Source organism: Apodemus sylvaticus, chromosome 8 (genome assembly GCF_947179515.1).
Source record: "Apodemus sylvaticus chromosome 8, mApoSyl1.1, whole genome shotgun sequence".
NCBI classification, from domain to species: domain Eukaryota; kingdom Metazoa; phylum Chordata; class Mammalia; order Rodentia; family Muridae; genus Apodemus; species Apodemus sylvaticus.
In genome coordinates, this window is record NC_067479.1 from 26,900,767 (window position 1) to 26,927,482 (window position 26,716).

At 38.8% G+C, this 26,716-nt stretch overlaps 1 protein-coding gene across 4 annotated transcripts; it reads left to right on the plus strand.

Annotated features, from left to right (window-relative positions):
• Nucleotides 1-120: 120 nt before the first annotated feature.
• Dis3 (DIS3 homolog, exosome endoribonuclease and 3'-5' exoribonuclease) lies at nucleotides 121-25,784 on the plus strand. Of its 4 annotated transcripts, none has more exons than XM_052190798.1 (22): nucleotides 350-489; nucleotides 750-817; nucleotides 1,077-1,234; nucleotides 3,006-3,199; nucleotides 3,751-3,824; nucleotides 5,371-5,538; nucleotides 10,093-10,257; nucleotides 11,496-11,609; nucleotides 11,819-11,956; nucleotides 12,654-12,800; nucleotides 13,660-13,776; nucleotides 14,016-14,117; nucleotides 15,384-15,448; nucleotides 15,536-15,620; nucleotides 17,321-17,448; nucleotides 18,720-18,806; nucleotides 20,574-20,730; nucleotides 22,436-22,650; nucleotides 22,757-22,925; nucleotides 23,025-23,183; nucleotides 23,964-24,086; nucleotides 24,920-25,784. In XM_052190798.1, exons 4-22 carry the CDS (start codon nucleotides 3,106-3,108, stop codon nucleotides 25,001-25,003), a joined length of 2,391 nt encoding a protein of 796 aa, XP_052046758.1. In that variant the 5' UTR covers nucleotides 350-489; nucleotides 750-817; nucleotides 1,077-1,234; nucleotides 3,006-3,105; the 3' UTR covers nucleotides 25,004-25,784. The 4 variants fall into 4 exon arrangements, with proteins under 4 accessions (XP_052046760.1, XP_052046757.1, XP_052046758.1 ...); XM_052190799.1 differs by lacking the exon at nucleotides 350-489 and adding an exon at nucleotides 608-624; XM_052190800.1 differs by lacking the exon at nucleotides 1,077-1,234 and having other exon boundaries at nucleotides 121-489.
• Nucleotides 25,785-26,716: the final 932 nt, after the last annotated feature.

Sequence of the window (26,716 nt, forward strand, 5' to 3'; positions counted from 1 at the left end):
CGGTGCAGGCTGGGAGCTGTAGTCCAGAGGCAAGTCCCGCCCATCGACGGGCGGAAATGTCCTACACTCGCCCAATCACCACGACGTCTGGGAATTAATGTGCAACATTGTTTTCTCGCGAGGGTGAAATTAACAGCTCGCGGGAAGAAGCGGAAATGCGCGTAGAAGCGCCTCCGTTTCTTCTCTGACACCTTTTCGGTTTCAGAGTTTTGTAGCGGTTCGGGATTCCGCCCTTGTCGGGATTCCACGCCGCGGGACAAGATGCTCAAGTCCAAAACGTTCTTAAAGAAGACCCGCGCGGGCGGCGTGGTGAAGATCGTGCGCGAGCACTACCTGCGGGATGACATCGGCTGCGGGGCGCCGGCGTGCTCGGCCTGCGGCGGGGCGCACGCGGGCCCGGTCCTGGAGCTGCAGCCCCGCGATCAGGCGAGCAGCCTCTGCCCGTGGCCGCACTACCTTCTGCCGGACACCAATGTGCTGCTGCACCAGGTGCGTGGACGGACGCCGGGCCGCGTGGCGACGAGGGGGCGTGGCAGACTGGGGACACCGGGGACCGGGGAGGCGGGTCTTGGGATGGAGAGGCGAATACCTTGGCCACCTTCGCTTCCAGATATCCAGGCCGAGGTACCTTTCCCTAACGTTGCTGTATTATTTATTTATTATATTTTTTTATTATATTTTTTTCGGTTCTTGGAGTCGTATTTTTAGACACGTTAATTTTCTAACCCCTGGTGTCTCTTCTGCTTTAGATTATAAGTGCCTGGAAGCCGGGGACCTGGGCTTCTGTGGCCTCCAGATTGCGACCCCCAGGCAGCTTGTAAGTGCCTACGAACAAAAAATTGTGTGGGCCAGCATCATTTATTTATTAATAGCTTTTGATGTTGCAAACTTTGTGGTCCGATTACGGGTGCTTAGCATCTCACGCCTACGGGACCCAGTGACTTTGTCTCTTTTTCTACGGCAAAGTAACACTGTGGCCTAACCGAGTTTTAAAACTGTAACACGAATTTAGGATGGACAGAGAAAAGTTATTACTGAACAGGGGGAAAATTAACATGTTGCTTTTGTTTTTTAAGATCGATGTTCTGGAGGACCCTGCCATCAGGAATGTGATTGTGCTACAGACGGTTCTGCAGGAAGTGAGAAACCGGAGCGCCCCCATATATAAGCGAATCAGGGATGTGACTAATAACCAAGAGAAGCACTTCTATACGTTCACTAATGAGCACCATAAGTAAGTGTCTCAAAACCACAGGGTTACCCAAATTTAAAACAAACTTCCTGCAAGTCATTGATCAAAGACAGTCTGTAGCTTCCGGTGCTGTTTGGAAGACCTAGACCTCAACTAAGGTCACAGTGTTAGTGAGGTCACACCTCAAACCAGGATCTAGTGGCTCAAATAGTCCTTTTACTTCTGAAAGACTCCCTTTAAGTTGTGTCTGTTGAGTTGAATGATAGATTCTTTGGAGATAAGAATCATCCACACTCTTGCAATGCTATATTATGTGAGTAACAAATATTTAGGATAAAAATGTGGGAGTTTGTGAAAAAAGATTAAAAAAATGTATGATGAATAAGCTTTATCTTACATCTGATTTATTGGAATTGGATTTCTAAAAATAATTCGTTTTATCAAATGAATGTGTACTCTCAGAACTTACTGACTGCCTGTTATCATAAATGATGTATACTGTGTATCTATGATACTTAAAATCGTTTTCTCAACTTTGACATTATTAACATTTTGAACTGAGTAGTATTTTGTTTTTGTTGTATGAAATTATTTTAAACATTGTAGGTGCTTAGCAGCATGTCTGGCCAATGCCAAGTATGTGTAAATAGCATTCACCTGTCAGTTCTGAGTTTAATGAACCAGAATGTTTCAAAACAGTGTCATGTCTACCCCATTCTTATATCTTGGAACTAAGTTCTTTGGGAACTAGCGTCTGTGCACACACACACCCTAAGGGGGGAAGAGGGGAGGAGACAGACAACAGCATGGCTGGCTGTGGGCTGCTCATTCACTGTGCCTCTTTAAACTCCAGAAATAGACATCAGTTGGTTTCTAGCACCAAAAGATTGTATGGAACATGGTCATATTTCTAACATAGGCTTAGGTTTTTTAGTTCAAGGGCTTTGAATAGATTTTAGCAATTTAGGGACTAATTAGAAGACTTTTAAGGACACAAAGCAAATCTCACTTAGATTTTGTTACTTAAGCCCATTATGATAAAACCAAATATAAATTTTACCATTCACCAGAATAGTTATGAATGTGGCCAGTACATTTGTAGAGGCACAGATATGTTGGGGTGTCAAAAGGTTGGATTATCTCAGAGCATTAGTAGGTAGAGTTAATAGGAGGGAATAAAGCCATGTTAAAAATAATGGCTTTGATGAACAGACTTAAAGAACTATATAAGTGTACTTTTCTGTTAAAATAATGGCTTTGAAGAACAGTAGTAGTGAGTGTAGTATTCTGTGAGTGTACTTTTATGCTTGGGAGCTGCAGCCTCGTCAGTTGTGTACAGTCTTTGCTGTGGATTAGTGTTTACCATGGATGCTTTACGTGGATTATTAATCACTGGATCACATGGTTGTGAATATTCCAGTCAGTCACAAGACAAACTTTAGCCATTGCTGTTATCCCATGGTTTGTTGAGTGAAGTTTCATAATGGAGTCCCCAAAGTTTTATTAATTCTTCCCACCCTATAAACTAGTATTTAACACCACAGTTTAAAGAATTCAGGACTTAATATTTTCTTTTTACGAAATGAAGCTTTGAGCCTCTGTATTTTTCCATTAACAACATAAATTTCTTCTCAAGAAAATTGTCTTGAAAACTTTAAAAGGATCTCAACAAAGTTGTTCCCTGGAACATGAGCATATAAATTCAAGGAAGATATAAGGTTCCCCATTCGGGGCTGTTGAACATTTATGTCTCAGAAGTTTTTACACTACTGCCTAACGTTTATTCTGTGTTTTCTGTCGTCTTTACATTTAGAGAAACCTACATAGAGCAAGAGCAGGGAGAGAACGCCAACGACAGGAATGATCGCGCCATCCGAGTAGCAGCGAAATGGTACAACGAGCACCTGAAGCAGATGCCAGCAGAGCATCAGCTGCAAGTCATCCTCATAACAAATGACAGGAAGAACAAGGAGAAAGCTGTGGAAGAAGGAATTCCGGCTTTCACATGTAAGTCTGAAGGCAGAGGCTTTTGTGCGTGTTTGCAACTGTATATAAAAATTAGGATCAGGCCACACTTTCACATGACACATAATTTCATTGTCCTTGTGATTTCATGTGATCTTTTTACATTTGAAACAAATGGTTTTCAATGTTTAATGTGAGTGACTTAGGCGTTGGAAACTGTGTAACTGGAATAAAGGATAGTAGTGAGTCACCATGAGGGTGCTGGAAACTGAAACCAGGTCCTTGCTAAGTAGGAAGTGTTTTTAACTGCTGAGCCATCAGTCTTTGTACATTTTAAATGTCTCAGTAGCTAATAAGTAAGCAAGGTGTAGATTGTGGCTGTTAGGTTTTTCCTCGTTATTTGCAGTTGACATAGTAAAAATTTGTGTGTGCTGGGCCCATTCCTCTGTTTCAGTCACGGTCACATAGTCGGCATGGATTTTGTTCCATTTATTAAAAATGTCAGGTGTACTGTCAGAAGATCATTCATGTTTCCTCATGTCTAGATAAAATGCCTGGGCACTTGAATTTAAAAACAGTACCTTATTTTTCAGGTGAAGAATATGTAAAGAGCCTGACTGCTAATCCTGAGCTTATAGATCGCCTGGCCTGTCTGTCTGATGAGATGGTATGTCTCAGGATGTTCTGTTTGGAAAAGATGAGAGTGTAAAAATAGCCATCGTGGGTAGGCCAACCATGCGTGTGACCTGAGGCCTGAGGGGGAAGGGAGGCATAGGAGATACATAATATTACAGAAGGGCCCTATAATGGGAAGCTAGAATTCATTCTGTTGGTCAGTAAGTCTTCAGTCTTTAGAGATGACATCAGTAAAGGTCTACTATGAAGTGAGACAGTAGGACTGAGCTCTCTAACTGTCAGGCTAATAGAGTAAAGGGTGTAGAAGAGTGAGGTGGAGAGCAGAGAGCTGTGATCAAAAGGTTATTTATTCATAAGACTGTTCTAATGGCAGCTAAGACATCACACTGTATCAGTGCAAAGATTCGAGGCTGAGGGGTAACAGCCAGTTTGAGAAAGACCACAGGAGAAATTAAACTGTTTTCAGTGTATGTGCTAAATATGTACACACATAGTTAGTAATAACTCTACTATTATTGGAGAGGTAAATGACATATAATCTGAAGCATTCATAAAATTCTTGTCTTGCTTGGCATGTAGCTATGGTAAGTGTAAATGATGACTATTGATCATAAAATATCACCAACAAAAACTCTGCAGAGATATTAATGAGACCCAGAGTCTCTGAATTGCTGTACGATTAGAGAAGCTATTCTGAAGCTGTGGCACTGTTTTTGGTTTTTGATACAGGGTTTGGCTGGGCGGTGGTGGCGCACGCCTGTAATCCCAGCACTTGAGAGGCAGAGGCTGGTGGATTTCTGAGTTCAAGGCCAGCCTGGTCTATAGAGTAAGTTCCAGGACAGCCAGGGCTACACAGAGAAACCCTGTCTTGAAAACAAAAAACAAAAAAAAAGATACAGGGTTTCTCTTTGTAGCCATGGTTGTTCTAGAAGTTGCTCTGTTATCAGACCGGCCTCAAAATTATAGAGATTCTACTGCCTCTGCCTCCAGAGTAGTGAGATTAAAGCCACGTGGCAGCACCATCCTTATCAAATATATTTTGAAGCACTTATCTACCTCTATAAAATAATAAAGAAACATGACTCAAGTGACTGGAGTGTTTCTTACCTGATTACAATGCTAGCTGTTGTTACAGAGGTAGCTATCTATCGAATAGGACATGATACATGTACCTTTAAACAGTTTTTCTCCCACCCTGTTTGTCTTTAACTGCTTTACAAAACTAAAAGAATGCTGGAAGATACACGCTGGACTGGCCTTTTGGAATATATATTTTGTAGAATTCTAATAACTAGGCTAGGTACTAATTGCATATAGCTGATTAAGTGTAATTTAAATATAAAATCTGTTATACACATTTCAGCAATTCAAGATAATTTGTGCTTAGTGGCTATGGTGTTGAGCATCAGTAAAAAGATACCACCTTCTTTACAGTGAGTTATAGAAGTGGTCTGGAAAAATGTTCTGCTCTGTTCGTTTAAATTCAATTGTATATTTTATAATATGGCTTTTTAAGTTGTATTAAATACTTGTGGAAACAATGTCTTAAACAGACTTTCAATTTGCTTATTTCATAGAATGAAATAGAAAGTGGGAAAATAATATTTTCAGAGCATCTTCCCTTAAGCAAGCTCCAACAAGGCATAAAATCTGGTTCATACCTTCAGGGAACATTCAGAGCTAGCAGGGAAAATTATTTAGAAGCTACAGTGTGGCTTCATGGAGACAAAGAAGATGAAAAAGAGGTAAGTATGCAAATAGATGCCTTTTAAATTTTTAAAAAATGTTATTTGTTGCGTATAATGCAGGCTTTTCCACCCAGTCTCTTTGTTCTGAAATAGCAACACTGAGAGTGATTATTTATTACTTAATTCCGAGGCCATAACCTTTTTCTTGTTCCCTGGCTACCTTGTAACTTACTTATCCTATTTAGATTATTCTGTGTCTTCCCTGTGGTTAGTTACGCTCCTCAGGTTCAGATGGATCTACCGTGTATCTCTACTGAAAATCCTTCTCCGGACTGGACTTCCACCGCCCCATCCCCTAGCCACACTAGTAGACAACAGCATGGTTGACAGGTGAAACATCCATAGATCGCATAAGAGACTCTACATTTTCTTCTTTTAGTCCAATGAAAGGCTTTTTCTTTTACAATAATAAACTATATACAATAATAACAGTTATGGAAACTATCAGGTAAGATTGTATTCACAATGTTTAGTCCATTTGTATTTGGCAACTTTGAAGAAAGTACATCTATCCAGTCTTGGTGAGCTGGAGTTCCATACCTAAATCGTTTTATTTAAAACCATGTATTTGTAAACCTAATAATATCTTCTTGGATCTAAAAACCATCCTAAACAATTGGCGCTTCATTGTGAGACTAGCTAGTCTTCAAGCCCATCAGAGCCCTGAGAAGGAATAAATGTTACCTGAGTGTGCAGGAAGTGCAGGCAAGCAGTTTCCACAGCTATCGAGATGATAGAGACAGCTGGCTGCCTGGCCAGTTCCCCAAATGTCTCTGTGACATTGGAGAATCCATTGTGAGCCTTCTGACCCAGAATGTCTCATGGACTTTTGTGATGTGGGAATGTAAAGGACTGCATCCCTTGTCTTGGCAAGGCTCCCTGTCCTCGGCTGTCCAGTTCAGGCCGTCCTCTGACAGCAGTTGGAGTGGGCAGTTTGTATGTTCAGTGTATGTGACTTGCCTGTCTCTAGCTGTTTACTCCTGTTCAACTTTGAAGACATCTTACTGTCATTAACTAGAATAGTATCCAACATGACCATGAGTCTGATTGACTAATTACTAACTTGCATTTCTTACTTAATCCATAGCAGTTTGTCATAGATTTCAAAAGGACAAGAACTTAACATGCTGTCTTAAGAATTACATACGTTCAATACTTTAAACAAGTGTTGGAGCGTATACATAGTAAGTTGTAACAGAATGTAGTCTTAATTTTGTATCAGATCTATACCAAATGTAAACTTATTTGGCTTCTTGATGTTCTTTGGTCTAAGAGTAGATTCAATAATGTACCCTTTTATCCCATTATTCCTATATCCACTTTTTTTCTTTTCTTCCCATTTGGGATGAATCCCGCATTTTGGGAATGGGATGTGACTTTCTTAAAATTACTTCCTGCTGATTTGGGGCATTGTTTTCCTTTTGGGGGCTCCAAAAAATTGGGATATTGGTCAGTCTTAAGAAAGCTAGCTGTAGCATTTGCTGTCCAGTCTCTACCGGGAAAGTTCACTGATGTCCTGACTAGAACAGTCTCAGTGATACTGGACCAATTGGGTCAGCAGCTTTCTTTAAAGCTGTCCTGGATGCAGTATTTTGAGGGAACAGCATTGAGGCAGTTTGAAGTAGGATCAGGCGTACATATCCTCAGCATCTCAGCATCCATGAAGGTGCATCTTATCAGGGCTGCATTGAGGTCGTTGGTGAACATAAACATGCACAAGTGATACCGGTTTCTGCAGTAACATGCATTGACTGCCCTGTGCACTCTTCAGGTAAAGATGGCCCCTGGCTCTCTTTCAGATGGTAAGACTCCTGTCTTTATCTCTTAAGTTAGTTTGGATTGGATAACCAAACTGTAATAAAATTCTTACCTATGCCATTTAAAAGGATGGGATGATTAAGTCTTGAGGATTCTGTAGTCAACAAGATTTATTGACTATGCATAGCTGAATTTCTAGCTGGAAACAATTCATCTCAGCCAGTTTCAGAGCTGTTCCCATGGAAACAGATCAGATGTACTTTACCTGTTTTGTTCTTGATTTCTTCCTTGCCTGCAGTCAGGATCTTCAGGGGGTCTTCCCCTGTTAAATCTATTTTTTGTTTGGTTTTTTTTTTTAAATTTGAATGGAATCAGCAGCATTTCTCCTCTATTGAAACAAAGGCAAAATTTCTTTCCAGGTACAACAGATTTCCTGCCTTCCATTCTAAGTTATCACATATTTATGCTGATTGATCTAATTCTGTCCTTTCTAAAAATCCAGTGATTTTTTTTTTTTAGCAACTGTGCTGTCTCTGATATTTAAAAATTTTAAAGTCAATAAAGCAGTATTTAATCTATCTTCATGTCCCCCTTCTATTCTATGAGCATGTCTCCAAAGTCCTGTTAGATCTCTCCACAATTACTTGACCTGTAGGATTGTAAGATATATCCATAACTTTATGTCATAATGCCTAAGAAAAAGTTGTTGTATTCTAATGGAAACATGCCTGAACATCATCAGCTTTAATCTACAAAGGCATCTCCAAGGCAGCCACTGTCTCTGGTAAATGTGCAGTCTCAGAATTGTCCTTTTCAGGACATAAGACAGAGCCCATTAGCATTCGGAATAAGCATCATCTGTATGATGTATTAACTCGTGTGTATATATTTTATTCTCCAAACTCTACAAAATGAAACATAAGCTATTGTATGACTTTTCTCTACAGTAGCATCATTAAGCAGAATCTGGATATTTAATTCAGCGTATTGCATCTCTATGGGTTGCCATTTTACTTCCTCAGGCCTTTGTGAAATTTTCTCTTCTTGAACTACTTTTCTACTGTTGCTGCAGGCTCGCGATCATCTTAATCTCTGTTCTATGGCCATAGAAATACCTTGAGCTGATTAAAATTTTTCTATGAGAATGTAAATTTGCCCCATATTTTATTTTATGTTTTGGTCTTTTTTTTGGTTTGTTTGTTTTTGTTTTTTGGATTTGGTTTTTTTCGAGACAGGGTTTCTCTGTATAGCCCTGGCTGTCCTGGAACTCACTCTGTAGACCAGGCTGGCCTCGAACTCAGAAATTTGCCTGTCTCTGCCTCCCAAGTGCTGGGATTACAGGCGTGCGCTTCCCCCCTCCCCTGTTTTGGTCTTTTAAAGACAGAGTTTCTCTGTGCCGCCTTGGCTGTCCTGGAACTCCCATTGTAAGTAAACCAGGCTGATCTTGAACTCAGAGATTTGTCTGCCTCTGCCTTCTTAGTGCTGGGATAAAGATATTCACCACCACTGCCAGGCTGTCCCTTTTTATTTTTAGTTCATGTGTGTGTATGTATGTACATGTGTGTATGTATGTACATGTGTGTATGTATGTACATGTGTGTATGTATGTACATGTGAGTGGAGAGGGCAGAGGACAGCGTTAGAAGTGTGGCCAGGCCAGGTGGTGGTGGTGGCGCACGCCTTAGTCCCAGCACTTGGGAGGCAGAGGCAGGCAGATTTCTGAGTTTGAGGCCAGCCTGGTCTATAGAGTGAGTTCCAGGACGGCCAGGCCTGTAAAGAGAAACCCTGTCTCAAAAAAAAACAAAAAACAAAAAACCAGAAGTGTGCCCTATTTCCTGGACACTAGGCTTTCTTCTGACCTAGAGCTTACCAGTCAGGCTGGACTGGCTGTCCAGTCAGCTCCAGAGGTGCTGCTGTGTCCACCTGCTTAGGGCTGAGTGGCAGGCGGGGACCACCATGCCCAGGATTGTGTGCTCTATGGGCTAAAATTCAGATCTGCATGCTGCAGGCAACACTTGACACAGCTGCTCCTTGGGCTTACCTGCTGGTTCTGGTTGGTAGGAAAGGAATAAACACTCGTACAGTAATGGCTTTTCAGGAGACCAGTTGTTTCAGAAGTTTCTATTAACTCACTTTTAAAAAGAATCATCAAATATCATAAGCTGAGGTATTTGTTTTCTGTATCTACGTTTAATAAATACTATTTACACAACAAGAAGAGCTTCACACACACATGGTAGCAGGTAGCAGCCAGCCTTTAGAGTGCTTGCTATTTATTCTCACTTGTCTGACTTTTGACTTGGAGCGTTCCACTTAGTCTTCAACCCAGTCTATGAAAGCTGCTGTGTTTTCAGTTTCACCAGCCAAGATATGGAGATTGAAATAGTTTGGTTTTCCCAACTGTTTTATAGCCACTGTTTATGGTAGAGTCATAAACAAAACACATATTTCCTGAATTGTTTTTGTTAAAATTTAAAAAATAAGATTATGAAATGAAAAGTAGTAGTTTTAATTTTGAATCTAACTAATGTTGTGTATATATGATGTGGTGTGTGAGTTGGGAGTATGATGTGAAATAAAGGACATCTTTCAGGTCTCCTTCACCATGGGCTCTGGGACCAAATTCAGATAAGTTTGTTTAGCATTCACATTCACCCAGCAAGCCCAACCTAGATGATTATTTTAAAAGAGAAAAAAACATAGAGAAATAGATATTATATACAGTAGTTAGACTATAGCCTTCTATTAGGTAACTTTCATTATTCTCATTAAATCTATTTTTGGTTTACATAGATACTTATACAAGGACTTAAACATTTAAACAGAGCTATTCATGAAGACATTGTGGCTGTGGAACTACTGCCCAGGAGTCAGTGGGTGGCACCGTCTTCCGTGGTTTTACACGATGAAGGTCAAAATGAAGATGATGTGGAGAAAGATGAGGAGAGAGAGCTCCTGGTATGAGAAAAAGCACGACTTGGTTTTCTCTTGTACTGATTAACATGCCATTGCTTTTATATGTATTGAGTAAAGCCATAGGTCTGAATTTTTTTAAAGTTTTGTTTTTATACGCATGTGTATTTTGCGTACATGTGCGTCTGTGCAGCCTTAGTGGGCATTGCCTGCAGAAGCTGGAAAGGACCCAATCACCTGGAGTTAGAGTTACTGACGGTGTGAGCGGCCAGTACTCTGAACTTTTGTGCCATCTCTCTCAAGTTCTGTTCTTTTAATTTTATTACAAGTTATGCACATAGTTGATTTTTGTTTGAACTACACAAATTTGTTTTCTTTTAATGACATATTTAAATGAATTTATTTCAAATTGTGAATCAAGTGGATGTCTATTACATTCCGTATATGATCTGAATTAATGCAGTTTAAGTAAATAGAAATGTAGAATTTTCTGAATATTTTTTGCAATGTTTAAATTTTTTTAGAACATGTATTTCTGGATCTTTGTATTTAGACATGCTTAATTTTACTGTTTCTATTAATATATTTATTGGGAAGAGTGAGTTATTTCTCAGCATTATTAATTCTTCCAGAAATGACCTATTTACCCATTTTATGAGGATAACACAGGTCTAGCATGTGTAGCTCTTGTTTTTATTAGTTATAGTCAATTTCCTGAAGTCTGACTGTAACATTATTCTTGCAGAATACAATCCTCTAGAATTGTTAGAGCTCTAATATTATCGAGTATTTTTAATGGTTAACATTTTTTATTTGACTTTTAACCTGGGATAAGATAGAACTTTTAAAGATATATTTACTTTGTAATGAGTTTCATGTAACATAACGTACAATAATATGTTCTCCATCATAACTACATAGTTAACTAATTGTTAACTACATATATCTAGTTAGTCTAAACTGGTACTAAATCTTAGTCTCATAATTCCTAGACAGTGTGTTTTGTCAGTAAATCCTCACATTAAATTTGAGAACACTGAGTTCTGACACTCAGCCGTGAACATCTTGACATCATTTATGGAGTGCTTTATCATCATGGAACAATTAGCATTGTTCAGTTGGTGTGCTGTGTCTGGAACCTTGAAGCATAAAGGTTCTGAGATTCAGCACATTGTTTACTACCTGAGTGTATTAGTGTCATCTGCATATTCTAATTTGGAAGAGAAATGATTTCATTTTACTTAGAAGAAATATAACTGCATGCTTTTGTTTTTATATTTCAGCTTAAGACTGCTGTAAGTGAAAAAATGTTAAGGCCTACAGGTAGAGTTGTGGGGATAATCAAAAGGAATTGGAGACCATATTGTGGCATGCTTTCCAAGTCTGATATTAAGGAGGTAAGTAACGCACTTGCTATCATTATTGAAAAAAGATGATCACTGACTAGAATTCAAAGCTCTCCCTTTGCCCCCTTTCCAGATTTGTGTGAATATGAATTGGTTTTCCTAACTTGGGCACGTAACTCAATGGTAGTGAGCTTGCATAGCTTGTTCTAGGACCTATGATTGATTCTAGGACTGTAATTCTTCTTTTTAATTTTCTCTAGTCAAGAAGACATCTCTTTACACCTGCTGATAAGAGAATTCCACGAATTCGGATAGAGACCAGACAGGCTTCTGCATTAGAAGGGCGGAGGATTATTGTCGCTATCGATGGCTGGCCCAGAAATTCTAGATATCCAAATGTAAGCTTAAAATACTGATTTTTATCTTTGTATATTTAATTAAAAATTTGTGACTAGTATTGTTGGGTTTTAGCGAAAGTATAGTACTTACATGTACACAAATATTTCATGATTAGTCATAGCTTAGATGAATTTTATCTAATTCTAATATGTCATGTGGCTATTTTTACTCAGATTGCCATAAAATTATTACTGATAAATTTTATAGAAGAAGAATGTGGGTCAGCTAAATTTTAATCACATTGAAGCTATTGCTTTTAAAGTGTATGTTATGTTGAAGGTTAACAGGAACTACACATCTAAGAGCCAGGCCCTCAAAGGCAGTTAAACATTTTGTAAGGTTTTTTTGCTTCTTATTGTTTGTTTTTATGTGTATGGGCATTTTGTGTTCACATATGTCTGTGTACCACAGTATATGCCTGGTGCCCAGGGAGGCCAGCAGGGGTTGTGAGACCTGGAGCTGCAGTAACATCGTTGTGAGCCATCATGGGGGTGCTGGGAATGAACCTGGGTCCTCTGCAAGAGCAACAGTGCTCTCCACCACTCAACCGTCTCTCCACCCCCATGGGGTTGTCTTAATATGTTAGAGAAAAATGTAGAAATGCTGAGGTGATACATAAAGGGCTGGAAGATGCAGTGCGATACAGTAGGAATTAGTTGTAGAGTGTGCCTTTCTAATAATGCCTTTTGATTTCAGGGACACTTTGTAAAGAATTTAGGTGATGTTGGAGAGAAGGAGACAGAAACGGAGGTTTTGCTGCTTGAGCATGATGTTCCTCACCAGCCTTTTTCCCAGGCTGTTCTTAGCTTCCTTCCAAAGATGCCCTGGAGCATCACCGAGGAGGTCAGTTGACTTCAGATCATCCTGTCCTAAGGTTTGTGTGTCTTTGTCATTCCAGTTGGTGATTGATCCTAGGGCCGTGCAGGTTAGTTGGGCACGCTAGCTACTACTGGAGTGACTCCGTAGTCCTTTCCCATTTCAGCTTTGCTTTTCAGGCAGTTTGTCACTGAGTTACCCAGTCGGCCCTGGATCTTGAGTCAGGGGTCCTGCCTTAGACCCCTGAGTGTCTGGGGACCAGACCACCGTGTAGTGTACTTTCTATGTAGAAAGCATGGCTTCTTCTTCACATTTAGATAGTTACAGCCTAAAAATGAGGCAGACTAAAGTCTTATGCAATAGCCAACTTTTTTCAGAGCATCAGACAGTTTAAACTCTGAGGGTTAAATATAGGTTAATGAGTAAGGAAGGTATACAGTTACACGGACGAGCCACATCTGTCAAAACCATGTTTTTCTAAAGAGACATATAAGCAAATAATAGTAGCCAGCTATGGTGAATAATCTAAACTCGCTCTTGTCTTCTACAACTGTGAGGAGCATGGAAACTAGTCCAAGAACAGTTTCATGTTTCTAAAGAAATGAAGTCACAAGACTCTTGTTTTCTTGGAGTTTTCTCATCAGCACTCAGAATTCTCACATAACTCCTTTTTAAGGCCTTACACCAATCATTTGTTTTGTTTTGTTTTTTTATTTCTGAAAGGTGATGTCTCCAGGCTGTAGAATTAGTAACATAGAACAAGTTTCTCTATAACATGGAAAGCTAACTTATTTTTATGGAAACATTTGTTTCCCACGAGAGTAGTGTTGCTATCATATTCTTCCAGGTTTCTGTTGTTTTTTCTTTTTAACATGGTGTTTTCTAGGACATGAAAAACCGAGAAGATCTGAGACATCTGTGTGTTTGCAGTGTGGACCCTCCAGGATGTACTGACATAGATGATGCTCTGCATTGTAGAGAACTCAGTAATGGAAACTTGGAGGTACTGATACTGTCTCTATACTCTTAGCTAATGTGCTTTAGTTCTACGGTTCATTGCTTTTTGATCCAAGACAGACTATAAAAGTATAGCTGTAAAAACCAATAGTTATATGCCAGGGTTGAATTAGTAGCTGTGACCAAGTCAATTTTCAGTTTAGCTACATTTCTTCTGATCTAAATCCCATTGTAAATCTGCTATTAAGTATGCAGAGTGACATCTTGTTATTTTATCTTTTTAAGGTTGGTGTTCATATTGCAGATGTTAGCCATTTTATCAGGCCAGGAAATGCGTTGGATCAAGAATCTGCGAGAAGAGGAACAACTGTTTATCTTTGTGAAAAGGTAAATATATTAACTTTAAAATCTTAAACTGATCATAGCACTTTGCATTTTGTTTTGTTTTGATGGGCATGGCGTCTTGATGGCCTCAAACTTTTGATTTTCCTCCCTTAGTGTCCTGAAGGCTGAGCCAGGAACCTTTGGTTTCATGAGCAATCACAGTCTAAAGTAAATGCACAATATATTTATCTAAAAGAAATGCATGGGTGAAGGTATCCTAAGTCACAGAGAATATTGCATTTTATGGCCTGAGGCAGTGGCTCAGTTGCTAAAGTACCTGCCACCCACGCATGAGTCAGTTCCCGACTGCCAGATAGACACTGTCCCTCATCTGCAATCCTAGCATTGGTGGGTGGGTAAGACCGGTGACTCCCTGAAGATCATTGACCAGCGTAGACAACCCAGTGAAGGCCAGGTCCAGGGAGTCTCTATCTCCTAAAAATACACTGGAGTGTGATCAAGGCATGCCTAATGTTAACCTCAGGCATGAATGTGCATACGCCATACTCAAACACAAAACAAAACTTGTAATTTGCTGTCTAGTGATCCAGATATTTAAATGTAGTTGACATAAATTATGTTAAGTATGATTTTGGGGCGTGGGGTGGCACTGGGGAGATAGCTCAGAAGGTAAAAGGTAAAAGCACTGGCTGCCTTTCCAGATGACCTGGGATAAATTCCTACCATCCACATGATGGCTTTTAACAGTATACCTACATTTCCAGGGGATCCAGTGTCCTTTCCTGGCCTCCTTAGGCTGCAGCATGCACATGGTGTGTGTGTGTGTGTGTGTGTGTGTGTGTGTGTAAGCAAAATGTGTATACACATAAAATTAAAAACACTTTAAAGTATTGTTTTTATAAATTGTTTTATACCAGATGATGAGATGGGAAAAGAGAGGAGAGTAATATTTTATAATTTCATGTTCAAAATATAGTATAACACTCAGAAGTGTAATTCTTACTTTTAAGTATATTTAAAACACTATAGTTTTCATTTAGCTGTGGCAAAAATCTTGGTTGGTAAGGGTTTGTAATTTACTAGGTACCAACTAATAAAGACCAGAAATTTCAGATTTTGACAGGACAGGTAGGGGGACTGAGACCTCAGTCCACAGGCACAAATGCCACCCTTCCTGCCTTCTGTAACAATTTTGTGTCTTTTCCTATACCCTGTGCCTTTCTGCTGTCCTGATGCTGTTTGCAAGTGGAAACTTAAGTATGGCTGCGCCTGGGTAACCTGAGGTTTGTTGTCTGTCTTCTCTTCCAGAGGATTGACATGGTTCCGGAGTTGCTCAGCTCAAACCTCTGCTCCTTAAGGTCTAACGTTGACAGGTACTTCTGCATTGTTTTTGATAAGAGTGATTTGTTAACTATATTAATTGATTCCCATAAGCCAATACCATTTCTTTTTCCCTGAAGGTTGGCATTTTCCTGTATTTGGGAAATGAATCATAATGCTGAAATATTAAAAACAAGATTTACCAAAAGTGTCATTAATTCAAAGGTTAGTGTTATGATTAATTTCTGACATTTCAATTTTTTGTGCTCTTAACAATTTCTTAGATATTTTTGAAAAAGTTAGATTCTATAAAATTAAAATTTCCAATGTTATTAGTAATCCCTAGTTGGTTTCAGAATTTAAATTTGCTTAATTGTTGATGTTATCCAGAAGTTACTTTATGTAGTAATTGGCCTGTATTCAGGAACTAGGAACATACCTCAACTAAAGAGCTTTAGTCTGTAAGTCATTAATCATAATAATTGAGATTACTTATAGTTAAAAATATTAGTTTGAAAAATTAGCATGTGCATCATGGATACCATAAATTATAGTTAGATTCTAGTAGAACTCACCTGAAATTATATTCAACAGAATAGAACGAGATTTATTTTTGTACCTCTCTCGTATTCTCTTCCAGTCATCCTCTGTGTGCCTCATGCTTTTCTTGTAATGATGTTTTTAGACAGTCGGTGTTTTAGGTCCAAGTTAGTATCACTCTGCAGATGACTAGCAGAAAGCTGGTAACCAGCAAATAATGAGGGAATGACCTTTATTTTGACCTTTAAAGATTCATTTTTTTAGAGTATTTTGAGGTAATAATCCTCTGAACAGTAGTTTTTGTTGTTGTTTTATTGAGACAGTGTTTGGATGTGTGTAGCCAAGAGATCTGCTTGTCCCTCTCCTCCATGTGCTGGGATTAAAGGCTTGTACTACCACCAACCTGGTGGCATAGTTGTTTTAACAAAATTATGTGAATTAAAATTAAAAATAAATGAACATATAAACATTATTTTGGAAAGAGAATTCTTAGTCCTTAGTAGAAAAAGGTACTCTAAGAAACCCGACTCAACTTGTATTAAGTTACTCCCATATGTAGTTTGTGAATTTTAATTATAACACTTTTATCTTTTAATATTATTCCACCTGAACAGAAATAGGAGCAGTTTCCATATATAAATTATCTGTTACTAGAGATTGCTTTGAAGTTTTTATCATTTTTACCCCATTTTGGATTCTGTTTTGTTGGTTAGTGTCCTGTAAAATACTTTGAGACCCTTCTTATTTGCCAGAGAATAGGGGAATAATAACCCTTTGGAACGGATTTTAGAGAATAGCCTGAACCTGCCTTGTGTTTTATTCTAGTATTTCCTAAAAATGTACTGGTTTAAATAAAGAAGTATTAGAAAAACTGCCATTTTCCTTTATTTTAATGGAAATTGCTCATGTTATATAATGACTACTTGAGTTAAGTAAACTAGAAATCATTGCTATAGATTTCTTTTGTTACTTATTTTAGGCTTCCTGAAAGCATGGATATTTGTGAAGTGGGATATGAGATAAAATAAGTTTAGAGGTACTGAGTATATGAGAAGCTTGCTGTGCAAGCCTGAATACCCAAGGTAGGACTTCCAGAGCTCACAGAAAGCTGGACATTGTGGTGTACATATCTGTAATCCCAGTGTACTCCTGTAAGGACACAAGAACCACCACTGGACCTGCTATTCGGGTTTATCAAGCAGTGAACAAGAGACCCTGCCTTGAACCAGGAAGGGGAGAAACTGTACCTCTGACCACCATGTGTGCATGGTGGCGTGTGGCCCAGTACTAACATGAATAGACAAACACACACAAAGTGTGGGACAAATAGTAAAAGCATTTTTATCAGCCACGAGAATGATATTAACTTGAGGTTTCTTTCTTAGGCTTCTCTTACATATGCTGAAGCACAGATGAGAATTGATTCAGCGGCTATGAATGATGATATTACCACTAGTCTCCGTGGACTGAATAAACTAGCTAAAATTCTAAAAAAGGGAAGGATTGAAAAGGGGTATGTCCTAAAAATATCTATCAATACATGCTTTAATCAGCTATGATGTTGGTGTATATTTGGCTTCTTTTGTGTATTTTGTTAGAACAGTGGTTAGGAAGCTGGCAGACCACACTTAGTAGATCTTTACTGTGGCCATTCGCCTTACTACAGCAGGCAGAGGAGTGGCCGCTCAAACTTGTGGGCAAAAAGGCAGTTAAAAGGAGCTGCAATCTTGAAAGACTGCTGCTTTAGGAGGGAACCACATGCAGGAGCCTTTCAGAGGTTGGTCCCCAGGTTTTACCACCAGCAATTAAGAAAAATGGTTTTGCTGGTGATGCAGATGCTGTCTCTGGACTACTCTCGTACAGAGTGCCTAACACGAATTCCTGAATATTAGCAAGGGAGCAGTTTTACACATTCCTAGCCACAGAATATGCTAAGCAATCATGAGTGGTCAGTGAATACTATATTTAAATAATTAAATATGAAATTTAAAACTCTACAGATTAGGTATTTGCATGAAAACAGTTATCAAACTAAAGATGCTGCTCAAACTTAATATAAGGTTAACATTGTTTTTTAACTTGTCTGTGATTCTCCAACCTTATTGAAGTTATTTCCAGCCTACTGACACGTGCCTTTAATGCATACACTCAGGAAGCAGAGGCACGTGGATATCGGACTTCTGTTCTAGGCCAGCCCACTCTAAATAACTAGTCCAAGTCTAACCAAAGCTAAAAGTAAGCTCCTGTCTCAAAAAACTGATGAAAGAACAAAAACAAAAACCAACAAATAGGCTTTCAGGTTGATTTGCAACTTGACCAATGTAGCACCACTTCTGAAGACGCCTTAGTATGTGACCTTGTGAACTTTGCAAAGGAGAGCGTCATTAAGAGCCACACAGAACCCTTAGCACAGTATGTTCTCAGACCTACAGAGGTGTCCATGCGGTCATCCGCTCTGAGTAGCCTGAATAAGCTAGTCAGAGAAGCTAGGTCCTCTCTGTCATTGCCCATCACAATACTTTGTTTGCCATACAAAATGAAATATTGGTAGTTTGCCTATTTTTAGCTGCTTTTTAAAAAGTGGTTGCATAAATATTTATGTAGCTTAATAAAAACATAAAGGGGCTTTATTTTAAAATCGAACATAAAACTTTGCAGATGGTCATAAAACCTTGCTAAGAAAAACTCTTATATACTTATACACTTATTTTCTGTTGTAAAGGAATTACTTGTAGAATCTTTTCTTTGTCCTTGGCTCCTCTAATTTCTCTCATTTTTACTCAGGGCTTTGACTCTGTCTTCTCCAGAAATCCGATTCCACATGGACAGTGAAACTCACGACCCAATTGATCTGCAGACCAAGGAGCTGAGGTATAGGACTTTTTACAAATAGATATTAAATATGACATTTAAACGTAATGTCTACTATAGATGCTAATCACCAACTTTATGCCTAAAGCAATTGTTAGTTAGAATATCTGTGAGGTAAATGTGATCTTACTTTTCTTAGCTTTTCTCATATAAAGTTGAGATAGAGTAGAAAGGGTTCAGACTTGCCTTGATTGACTTTAAGAACTTGAGTCATAATACTTATCGAAAATAAGATTGCAGTGATTAATTTATGTACATAGTATTGTATACGAGATATGAAGGAAGGGACCACAGCTTTGCATCTGAAGGGATTGCTTAAGTTGATACTTTTTTGAGAGGACCCACCCAAGAATGTTTCCCAGCACGCACACCTACAATATGTACATAATTAAAAAAATTAAGGGTTTTTTTTTTTTTGTTTTTGTTTTTGATTTGGCTTTTTCGAGACAGTCTTTCTCTGTGTAGCCCTGGCTGCTGTCCTGGAACTCACTCTGTAGACCTGCTGGCCTCGAACTCAGAGATCCACCTGCCTCTGCCTCCCAGAGTGCTGGGTTTACAGGCGTGCGCCTCCACCGCCCAGCAAAAAAATAAGTCTTAAGAAAATGTAAAGTTTCCTTTTTTTTCCCTCACAATCCTTCATGTTTTATTTTACCCCAGTCACAATGACAGACATAAAACTGTTTGAAGTTGGAATGCACAAGCCCCTGTGTAGACCTCTGAATTGTTTCATAAAGTTAAATTCTTAACTTTGATTTTATTGTTACTGTTTATATAACTTAAAGAAGTTAAGACCAGTCACTGGCTTTTCCTAAATGGAAGGCTTCCTAATACTTTAAAGTTAATATAATTTAGAAATATTGTTAAGGAATGGGTTATTTTAATAATAAAATATGATTGAAAATTAATCCTCTATATTCAGTTATTCTAGAGAAAGAAAACCAGAGATAAAATTTACAGAGCACTTATTAAATAGCTTAGAATTTAGAATAAAAGTTGCATCAGATTGTTTTAAGAATTGAGAAGTCAGCCGGGTGGTGGTGGCGCACACCTGTAATTCCAGCACTCTGGGAGGCAGAGGCAGGCGGATCTCTGAGTTCGAGGCCAGCCTGGTCTACAGAGTGAGTTCCAGGACAGCCAGAGCTGCACAGAGAAACCTTGTCTGGAAACAACCAAATCCAAAAAAACCAAAAAAAAAAAAAAAAAAGAGAGAGAGAGAAGTCAAACTGAATCAACATTTTGATGTTTCTGCTAAAAATGATCTTTATGAAGAGAATAATGTTGCATATCTGTCACTTAAAAATCAGTTGTGTCTGTTGTCTGTGTGTTAGTGTATTTATACATGCATTTACAGTAGAACTGAAAATAGTGATTTATTGGTAAAAATGTGGGGAGTTGAGATAACATGTGTACATAATTAGCTTTTAATTCTCCCAGGAAAGTTTATTTTCATTATTCTTTTTTGTAAGAGGAGGTAAAGATGTTGGACTGTGTATTTGTTACTAAAGTTAGTAAAGCTTCCATTTTTCCCCCCAGTTTGAAAAGATCCTGGCATACTACATTTGTTCAGGAGACACAGAGTTCATAGTCTGTCAGTATAGAAGCTGAGGCACTAAAGGATCATAAGGTATTAAAAATAGAGAGCTGTTACACGTTAGTGCTTTTACATAGGAAGTGTTTCTATTATCACTAGAAACATTAGCTTGTGAATAAATGTGGTAAGTTATCTCAGTTTCTCTTTTCTTACTTAATGATTTTCCTGACTGACAGAGAAACAAATTCCATGGTGGAAGAATTTATGTTACTCGCTAATATTTCTGTTGCAAAAAAAATTCACGAAGAGTTTTCTGAACATGCTCTGCTTCGCAAACATCCAGCTCCTCCTCCCTCCAATTATGAAGTCCTTGTTAAGGCAGCTAAGTCCAAGGTAAAGAGTGAAGAGTAATACGTGTTTGTATGGTAATCTGTATGTCACACTGAGAAATTACTATTGAGGTTTTTATAAGATTTCAATTGCTATAAAATAGTTATATTTTTTAAAGATGTATTTTTATTTGTATTTTAAAGATGTATAATATTATTTGTATTATGTATTATATTATGTATATGTTCTACCTACATATACCTGCATGCCAGAAGAGGGCATCAGACCCCATTTTACATGGTTGTGAGCCACCATGTGGTTGCTGGGAATTGAACTCAGGGCCTCTAGAAGAGCAGTCAGTGTTCTTAACTGCTGAGCTATCTCTCCAGCCCTGAAATGAAAATTTTTTTTTAAAGATTTATTTATTTCATGTAAGTACACTGGAGCTGTCTTCAGACACACCAGAAGTGGGCATTAGATCTCATTACAGATGGTTGTGAGCCACCATGTGGTTTCTGAGAATTGAACTGTGGACCTCTGGAAGTGTAGCCAATGCTCTTAACCACTGAGCCATCTCTCCAGCTCCTGGTTATTTATTTATTTATTTTATATTAAAAAAAAAAAGACGGGGTAAGGACATCTGTTCCTACATATACATTGACACTGGCTATATCTTAAAATCCTTTCTGTCTAATGAGTACCCCGTCCTAAAGCCAAATGACTTAAACTAAGTTATTTACACTGTCTTAGACATGTCTATACATGGTGCCCTTGCTAGATTTGTGTCAATGTGACACAAGCTAGAGGTGTGAGAGGTCAGAACCTCAACTGAGAAAACAGGCCTCCGTGAGCCTGGCCTGTTGTCAAGACTTCCGGGCATGTTCTTAATTAAGCTCCTTTGTCTGACACCCTCCCTGTCTCTCTCCTTTCCTCAGACCTAGCTTGCTTTGGCTTCCCTCAGACCTTGTACAGGCCATTTTCTCCATTGCAAGCATGTATCAAATAGCACTGGCTTCCTGGACATCACTCCCATAGTATGGTATGGGTTCTGGGTTTTCAGTGCATTTAGCACAACTTTATCCATCAATACTGCCCAGCTGCCCAGCTCCCGGTTACTGTATATTGTGGCATTTCCTGTGGTTGTCTTATTTCTCTCACTAAGACATGGGTGAAAAGGAAGGAGGCATTTTTTCCCGTAAGCTGCAGTGCAGCAGCCGAGCTTGATGGACCTGGCCCTGCGTTACTGGCCCGGCTGGTTACGTGTCTTCACGTCTACTTTCCGTGAAGGGGAGTATGTAAAGATGAAGCCAGACACACTGAAAAGTGCTAGTCGCTATTTTATTTCCTTTCCCTCCTAGAGATAAGCAAGCAGAAACTGGGGAAAAAATGGCATGTTCTCCTCTCCCTCAGAACCTTTCCAGTCTTGACACTTTCAAATGCATTCAGGGTTGTTAAAGCTTTAATACTGTACAAAACAATCATTATTTATTTTAAAGGTATTGTTAGCGCTCCTGGTTATCCGATAAAGCGTATAAGTTCATACTATCAGTACACAAACACCATGTATTTGGTGTACTTATACTAAAGATAGGACACTGTCCTGGCTGTGGATGCTAGTGTATGCTTGTAATCCCAGTGCTTGGGCGACAGGGGAATCTCTGAGTTCCAGGCCATCCAAGTCTCTAAGAGAGAGGGAGGGAGAGAGGGAGGGAGGATACTACTGATTTTGAATTGTTTCATCTGGTGCTCCTCTCCCAATTATTGACAGAATTTGGAAATTAAGACTGATACAGCCAAATCTTTGGCTGACTCTTTGGACCGGGCTGAATCTCCTGATTTCCCATACTTGAATACTCTGTTAAGGATATTGGCCACACGCTGTATGATGCAAGCTGTCTACTTCTGTTCTGGGATGGATAATGATTTTCATCACTACGGCTTAGCCTCCCCAATATACACACATTTCACTTCTCCTATCAGAAGGTATTGTTTTTTCCTTACAAAAGTAAAACAGATTTTTAAAAAAAGGTTAACTTTTAATTAAAAAGTTTGAAACTAATTTCATTCTTATTTCATCTTCTGTATGTAGATATGCAGACATAATTGTTCATAGGCTGTTAGCTGTGGCCATTGGGGCTGATTGTACTTACCCGGAGTTGACAGACAAACACAAGCTTTCAGATATATGTAAAAACCTCAATTTCCGGCATAAAATGGCTCAGTATGCCCAGCGTGCCTCAGTGGCTTTTCATACGCAGGTAGCTGTCGTTGGTCTGTAGTGCTGTGGGTGGGAAATTTTGTTCATTTTTGTACTGAATTTCAAGAGACTTCTAACAGGATTGTATGTTATTTTACAGTTGTTTTTCAAAAGCAAAGGAATTGTAAGTGAAGAAGCCTATATTCTCTTTGTAAGAAAAAATGCAATTGTGGTGTTAATCCCAAAGTATGGCTTAGAAGGTACAGTTTTTTTTGAAGAAAAAGATAAACCAAAGCCACGCCTTACTTACGATGATGAGGTAAGGTATTGCTGATCCTTCTTTGGAAGAAAAGCATATTTTCTTTACCAGTTGGCAAACCATAGCTATAAATTATTAAAGTTTCTGTATTTATATCCTAAGTTTCAGAAATCCATGCCAGGAACTCCGTATTTCATCAACTGAACTTTGGTATCACTGACGGCGTCCTCCCATTATCTCTCCCTCCGCCTATGCCATTCTCCCTCTTCAGTTCTGTGCAACGTTAGACAGAAAGCAGAGCCTGACTGACTGCCACTCAGGGGAGGGTTCTTCTGGTTTTTTTTCTTTCAGTTTACTTGTACTATCTTACCTCACAGTCCTCCACTTCACTAACTTACTAGAGTTATATTTCTTAAGAGAATATTTAAGGAGTATGCTCTGTTCCTTTACCGCAAACAGCTGATTCACTGAGATGAATGAATGCATTATCAGGACCACCTTACTGACAAGATCAAGTATGCACACAGACAGACTACATTTGAGACTCCTAGGTTAATACAGGTTTTTCAATTGAATACTAGGTGCTAATATTGTGGATTCTTTTATTCTTGGAAAATTTCATAAGCGGATACACTATATCTTGGTTGTATCTACCACTCACGTTCCCCCCCAACTCTCTAGAACCTCGCTCATTTCCCTTCCAACTCCATCATGTCTTTTTAATCTGGGGAGTAGGTAATAGTTAATTACTTATTTACATTTAAATTACTGTGAAATGTAAACCAGAAATAGAATTCAGATTCAAGTTTAAGAAAAAACTATTGATTTTTTTTTTTCAAGATACCTTCACTCAGAATAGAAGGTACAGTGTTCCATGTGTTTGATAAAGTTAAAGTGAAAATCACATTAGATTCATCAAATCTCCAACATCAGAAAATCCGAATGGCCCTTGTAGAACCACAGGTGAGTACAAATTTAACTTAATGGTATGGAAAAAATAACGTATTTTGTGAGTGACCTAGTTATCAAGTAATGCTAAGATCCTATGTACTCCAAGTATTTGCATAGCAGTCCTACTTTCCGTTTGACCATTGGATTCCCGGCGTCAGATTCTAGAGGGCCTCAAAGCTAACATCGAAGGCTCCTCAGTTCTCTTTAGTTTCTCTAGTTTTAGAGTAGACAAGCTAAGTACAGGTGCTGCACTGAAAGGGCTGTTTGCTTTCTTTCTTTCTTTCTTTCTTTTTTTGTTTTGAGACCATTTCTTTCTATGTAGCCCTGGCTGTCATTGACCTTGCTATGCACCTTTACCTCATGTACACAACCGCTTCTGCTTCCCAAGTGCGGGGATTATAGGTGTGTGCTTCCAAGCCTGGCTAAGACACTGGTTGTAAGCTTTTGGCCTTTGATGCTTCTTGTCTGCTGCATTATAAATCCACTAGGGTAAATTGTAAGAGCTGTTACTTTATAAACACACTGCACAAATGGAAGCTTCTCAGTTGTCTTGTTATAGAGAAGGCTAGCCTTGAGTTTGCAGTGACCTTCCTGCCTGTTCTCCCTCAGTGCTGAGATTGTAGGTGTGTACCTTCACACAATTAAAAGCTTCTAAGGCCCCTGGCTCACTTCTGAACCATGGTTACTTTGGGTTTTTAAGTGTGGATGTTGCAGCCTCCCAGCGCCATCACCCCCACTGGGAAATCTGTGAAGTCACAGCGGTAAAGGGGGAAGGAGAGGTAAGGTATTCTTATCTGATGCTTCTAATCACGTGATTGTTTTTCCCTCTGTTTACACCTTTTTAGATACCAGGAATAAATATTCCTCCTGATGTTTCAGACATGGATCTTAATGGACCAGGGGGAAAGAAGAGGAAACTTGAGAAGTAGCTACATTCAACAGAAAACTTCAAAAACTGTCTACTTTGACAACAGCAACAAAATTGAAAGCATACTTACAAGCTCCTATGTGATAGCTACTTTTAAATACATTTCAATAATTTTAAGAAATTTGCATTTTTATTGAGTTGCTGACTGAATCATCTTATACTGTGCTTCTGCAGCAACAAAAATTATGCAGAAGAATTCATTTGAATATCCATCACTTAAATGGTGACAATAACAACTTCAGAGATCTGTGATGATTATTTAAATGGAGAAATCGTCTTCTCATTGAAGAGTGGATTAATATTATCTAAGTACTTTAATATAGAAAACAACCTGTCAGTTTCTGAGGAAAATAACATTTTAGAGGCAAAGAAAAAGCCTTCATATCTTTAGCTGTCAGTGTTTGGCATTTAATCTTTTTGCCATTTTAATTTGCCTACTTACATTGTGTTCATATATCCTGAAGAGACGCCTGTACTTCACCAGTGGTCCTCCAACAGTTGTGATGTTTCAGGATAGAGGAAGGCAAAGCTGCAGTATTCTGATCTGATGTGGAACGCTGTGATCTGTTGTTAACATGTTAAGTTCAATCCGCACCCCTAGTCTTGGGTGCCAGTAATTTTCCCAAGCAAGTCATTACAGAGAAAGAAGAAAGGTGGTACTTTAAATGTCTGCTTACTTACAAAAACAGATAATGGCCTATCAATTGTAATTATATCCAGTTATACAGGCGAGGAGGGATTGTTGTAGTAAAGACAGATTAAAAGGAACAAATGAAGTCTCATTTGGTGTGCCAGATTGTACTTGTTTTACAAATCCCAGATTAATAATTACATTGGTACTTTGCTTACTCCATTTCCAGCCAAGTAGACTAGTTCTATATAGTACAAACAGGCTGACACGTCCCCGGATGTGTGGCAGGTTTTACAGAAGCACAGGCATTTGCTATTGAATATTTTCCCCCAGCTTTCGGTTACTGTGGAAAACATCTATGCATTAAGGCAGAACTTAATGTATCTATAGGAAGACTGTCTTACGAAGTGTTTGGTCCAAATTGAACGGGCCAGTGACTGACTAGAGCAGGAAGCTGCAAACCTGTTTGTAAAGGCCACACCTTCTCACACTGTTGGCTGAACTCTAGCCACAGCCGTAATTGTAGTTTATAAGCATCCAGACCATATGGTTATGTTGTGGCCTGTTTTTCCATGCTTTTGAAACAGAATCTTTCTTTCACTGAACTTGGAGCTTGTCCCAGACACAACCAGTTTCCACCCCTCTAATGCTGGCTGTTGTCTAGGTTCTGGGGAATCTAACCTCATTTTCATGAATTTACAGGAAGCAGCCCATGCCTGCTGTTACTCTAGTTATCTAGAGCAATTTTAAGAAGGAATACAGGCTTTAATTTCAGTTGAGCAGATTATGATCAAAAACCTCTATTTCCCAAGCCTCTTCCCGAGGCTTTAAAATATTTTCTCTAGTGCCAGTTCTGAAACTAAACATACGACATAGTCAGCCTCCCAGTGTCCAGGCTGTATATCTCCAGATTTGAAAGGATGAAGGGACTTAAAAAACAACTAAACCCTAGCATCTATGCTATGTTAAAACACCTACTAGTCAGTCAGTATTTACCCAAAAAACTGTTTTCATTGTATTTATCTTGTAGTAGTAATTTGAGTAGATTTGATGTATATCAAAAAGATATCAAAATGAAAGATG

Bases quoted from the DNA above. Each gene is read 5' to 3' on its own strand.
- Dis3 (XM_052190797.1), top strand. From the start codon at position 262: ATGCTCAAGTCCAAAACGTTCTTAAAGAAGACCCGCGCGGGCGGCGTG. The intron at 3,200-3,750 runs GTAAGTCTGAAG...CTTATTTTTCAG, and splicing joins AGGAATTCCGGCTTTCACAT to GTGAAGAATATGTAAAGAGC. The intron at 23,184-23,963 runs GTAAGGTATTGC...TTTTTTTTCAAG, and splicing joins GCCTTACTTACGATGATGAG to ATACCTTCACTCAGAATAGA.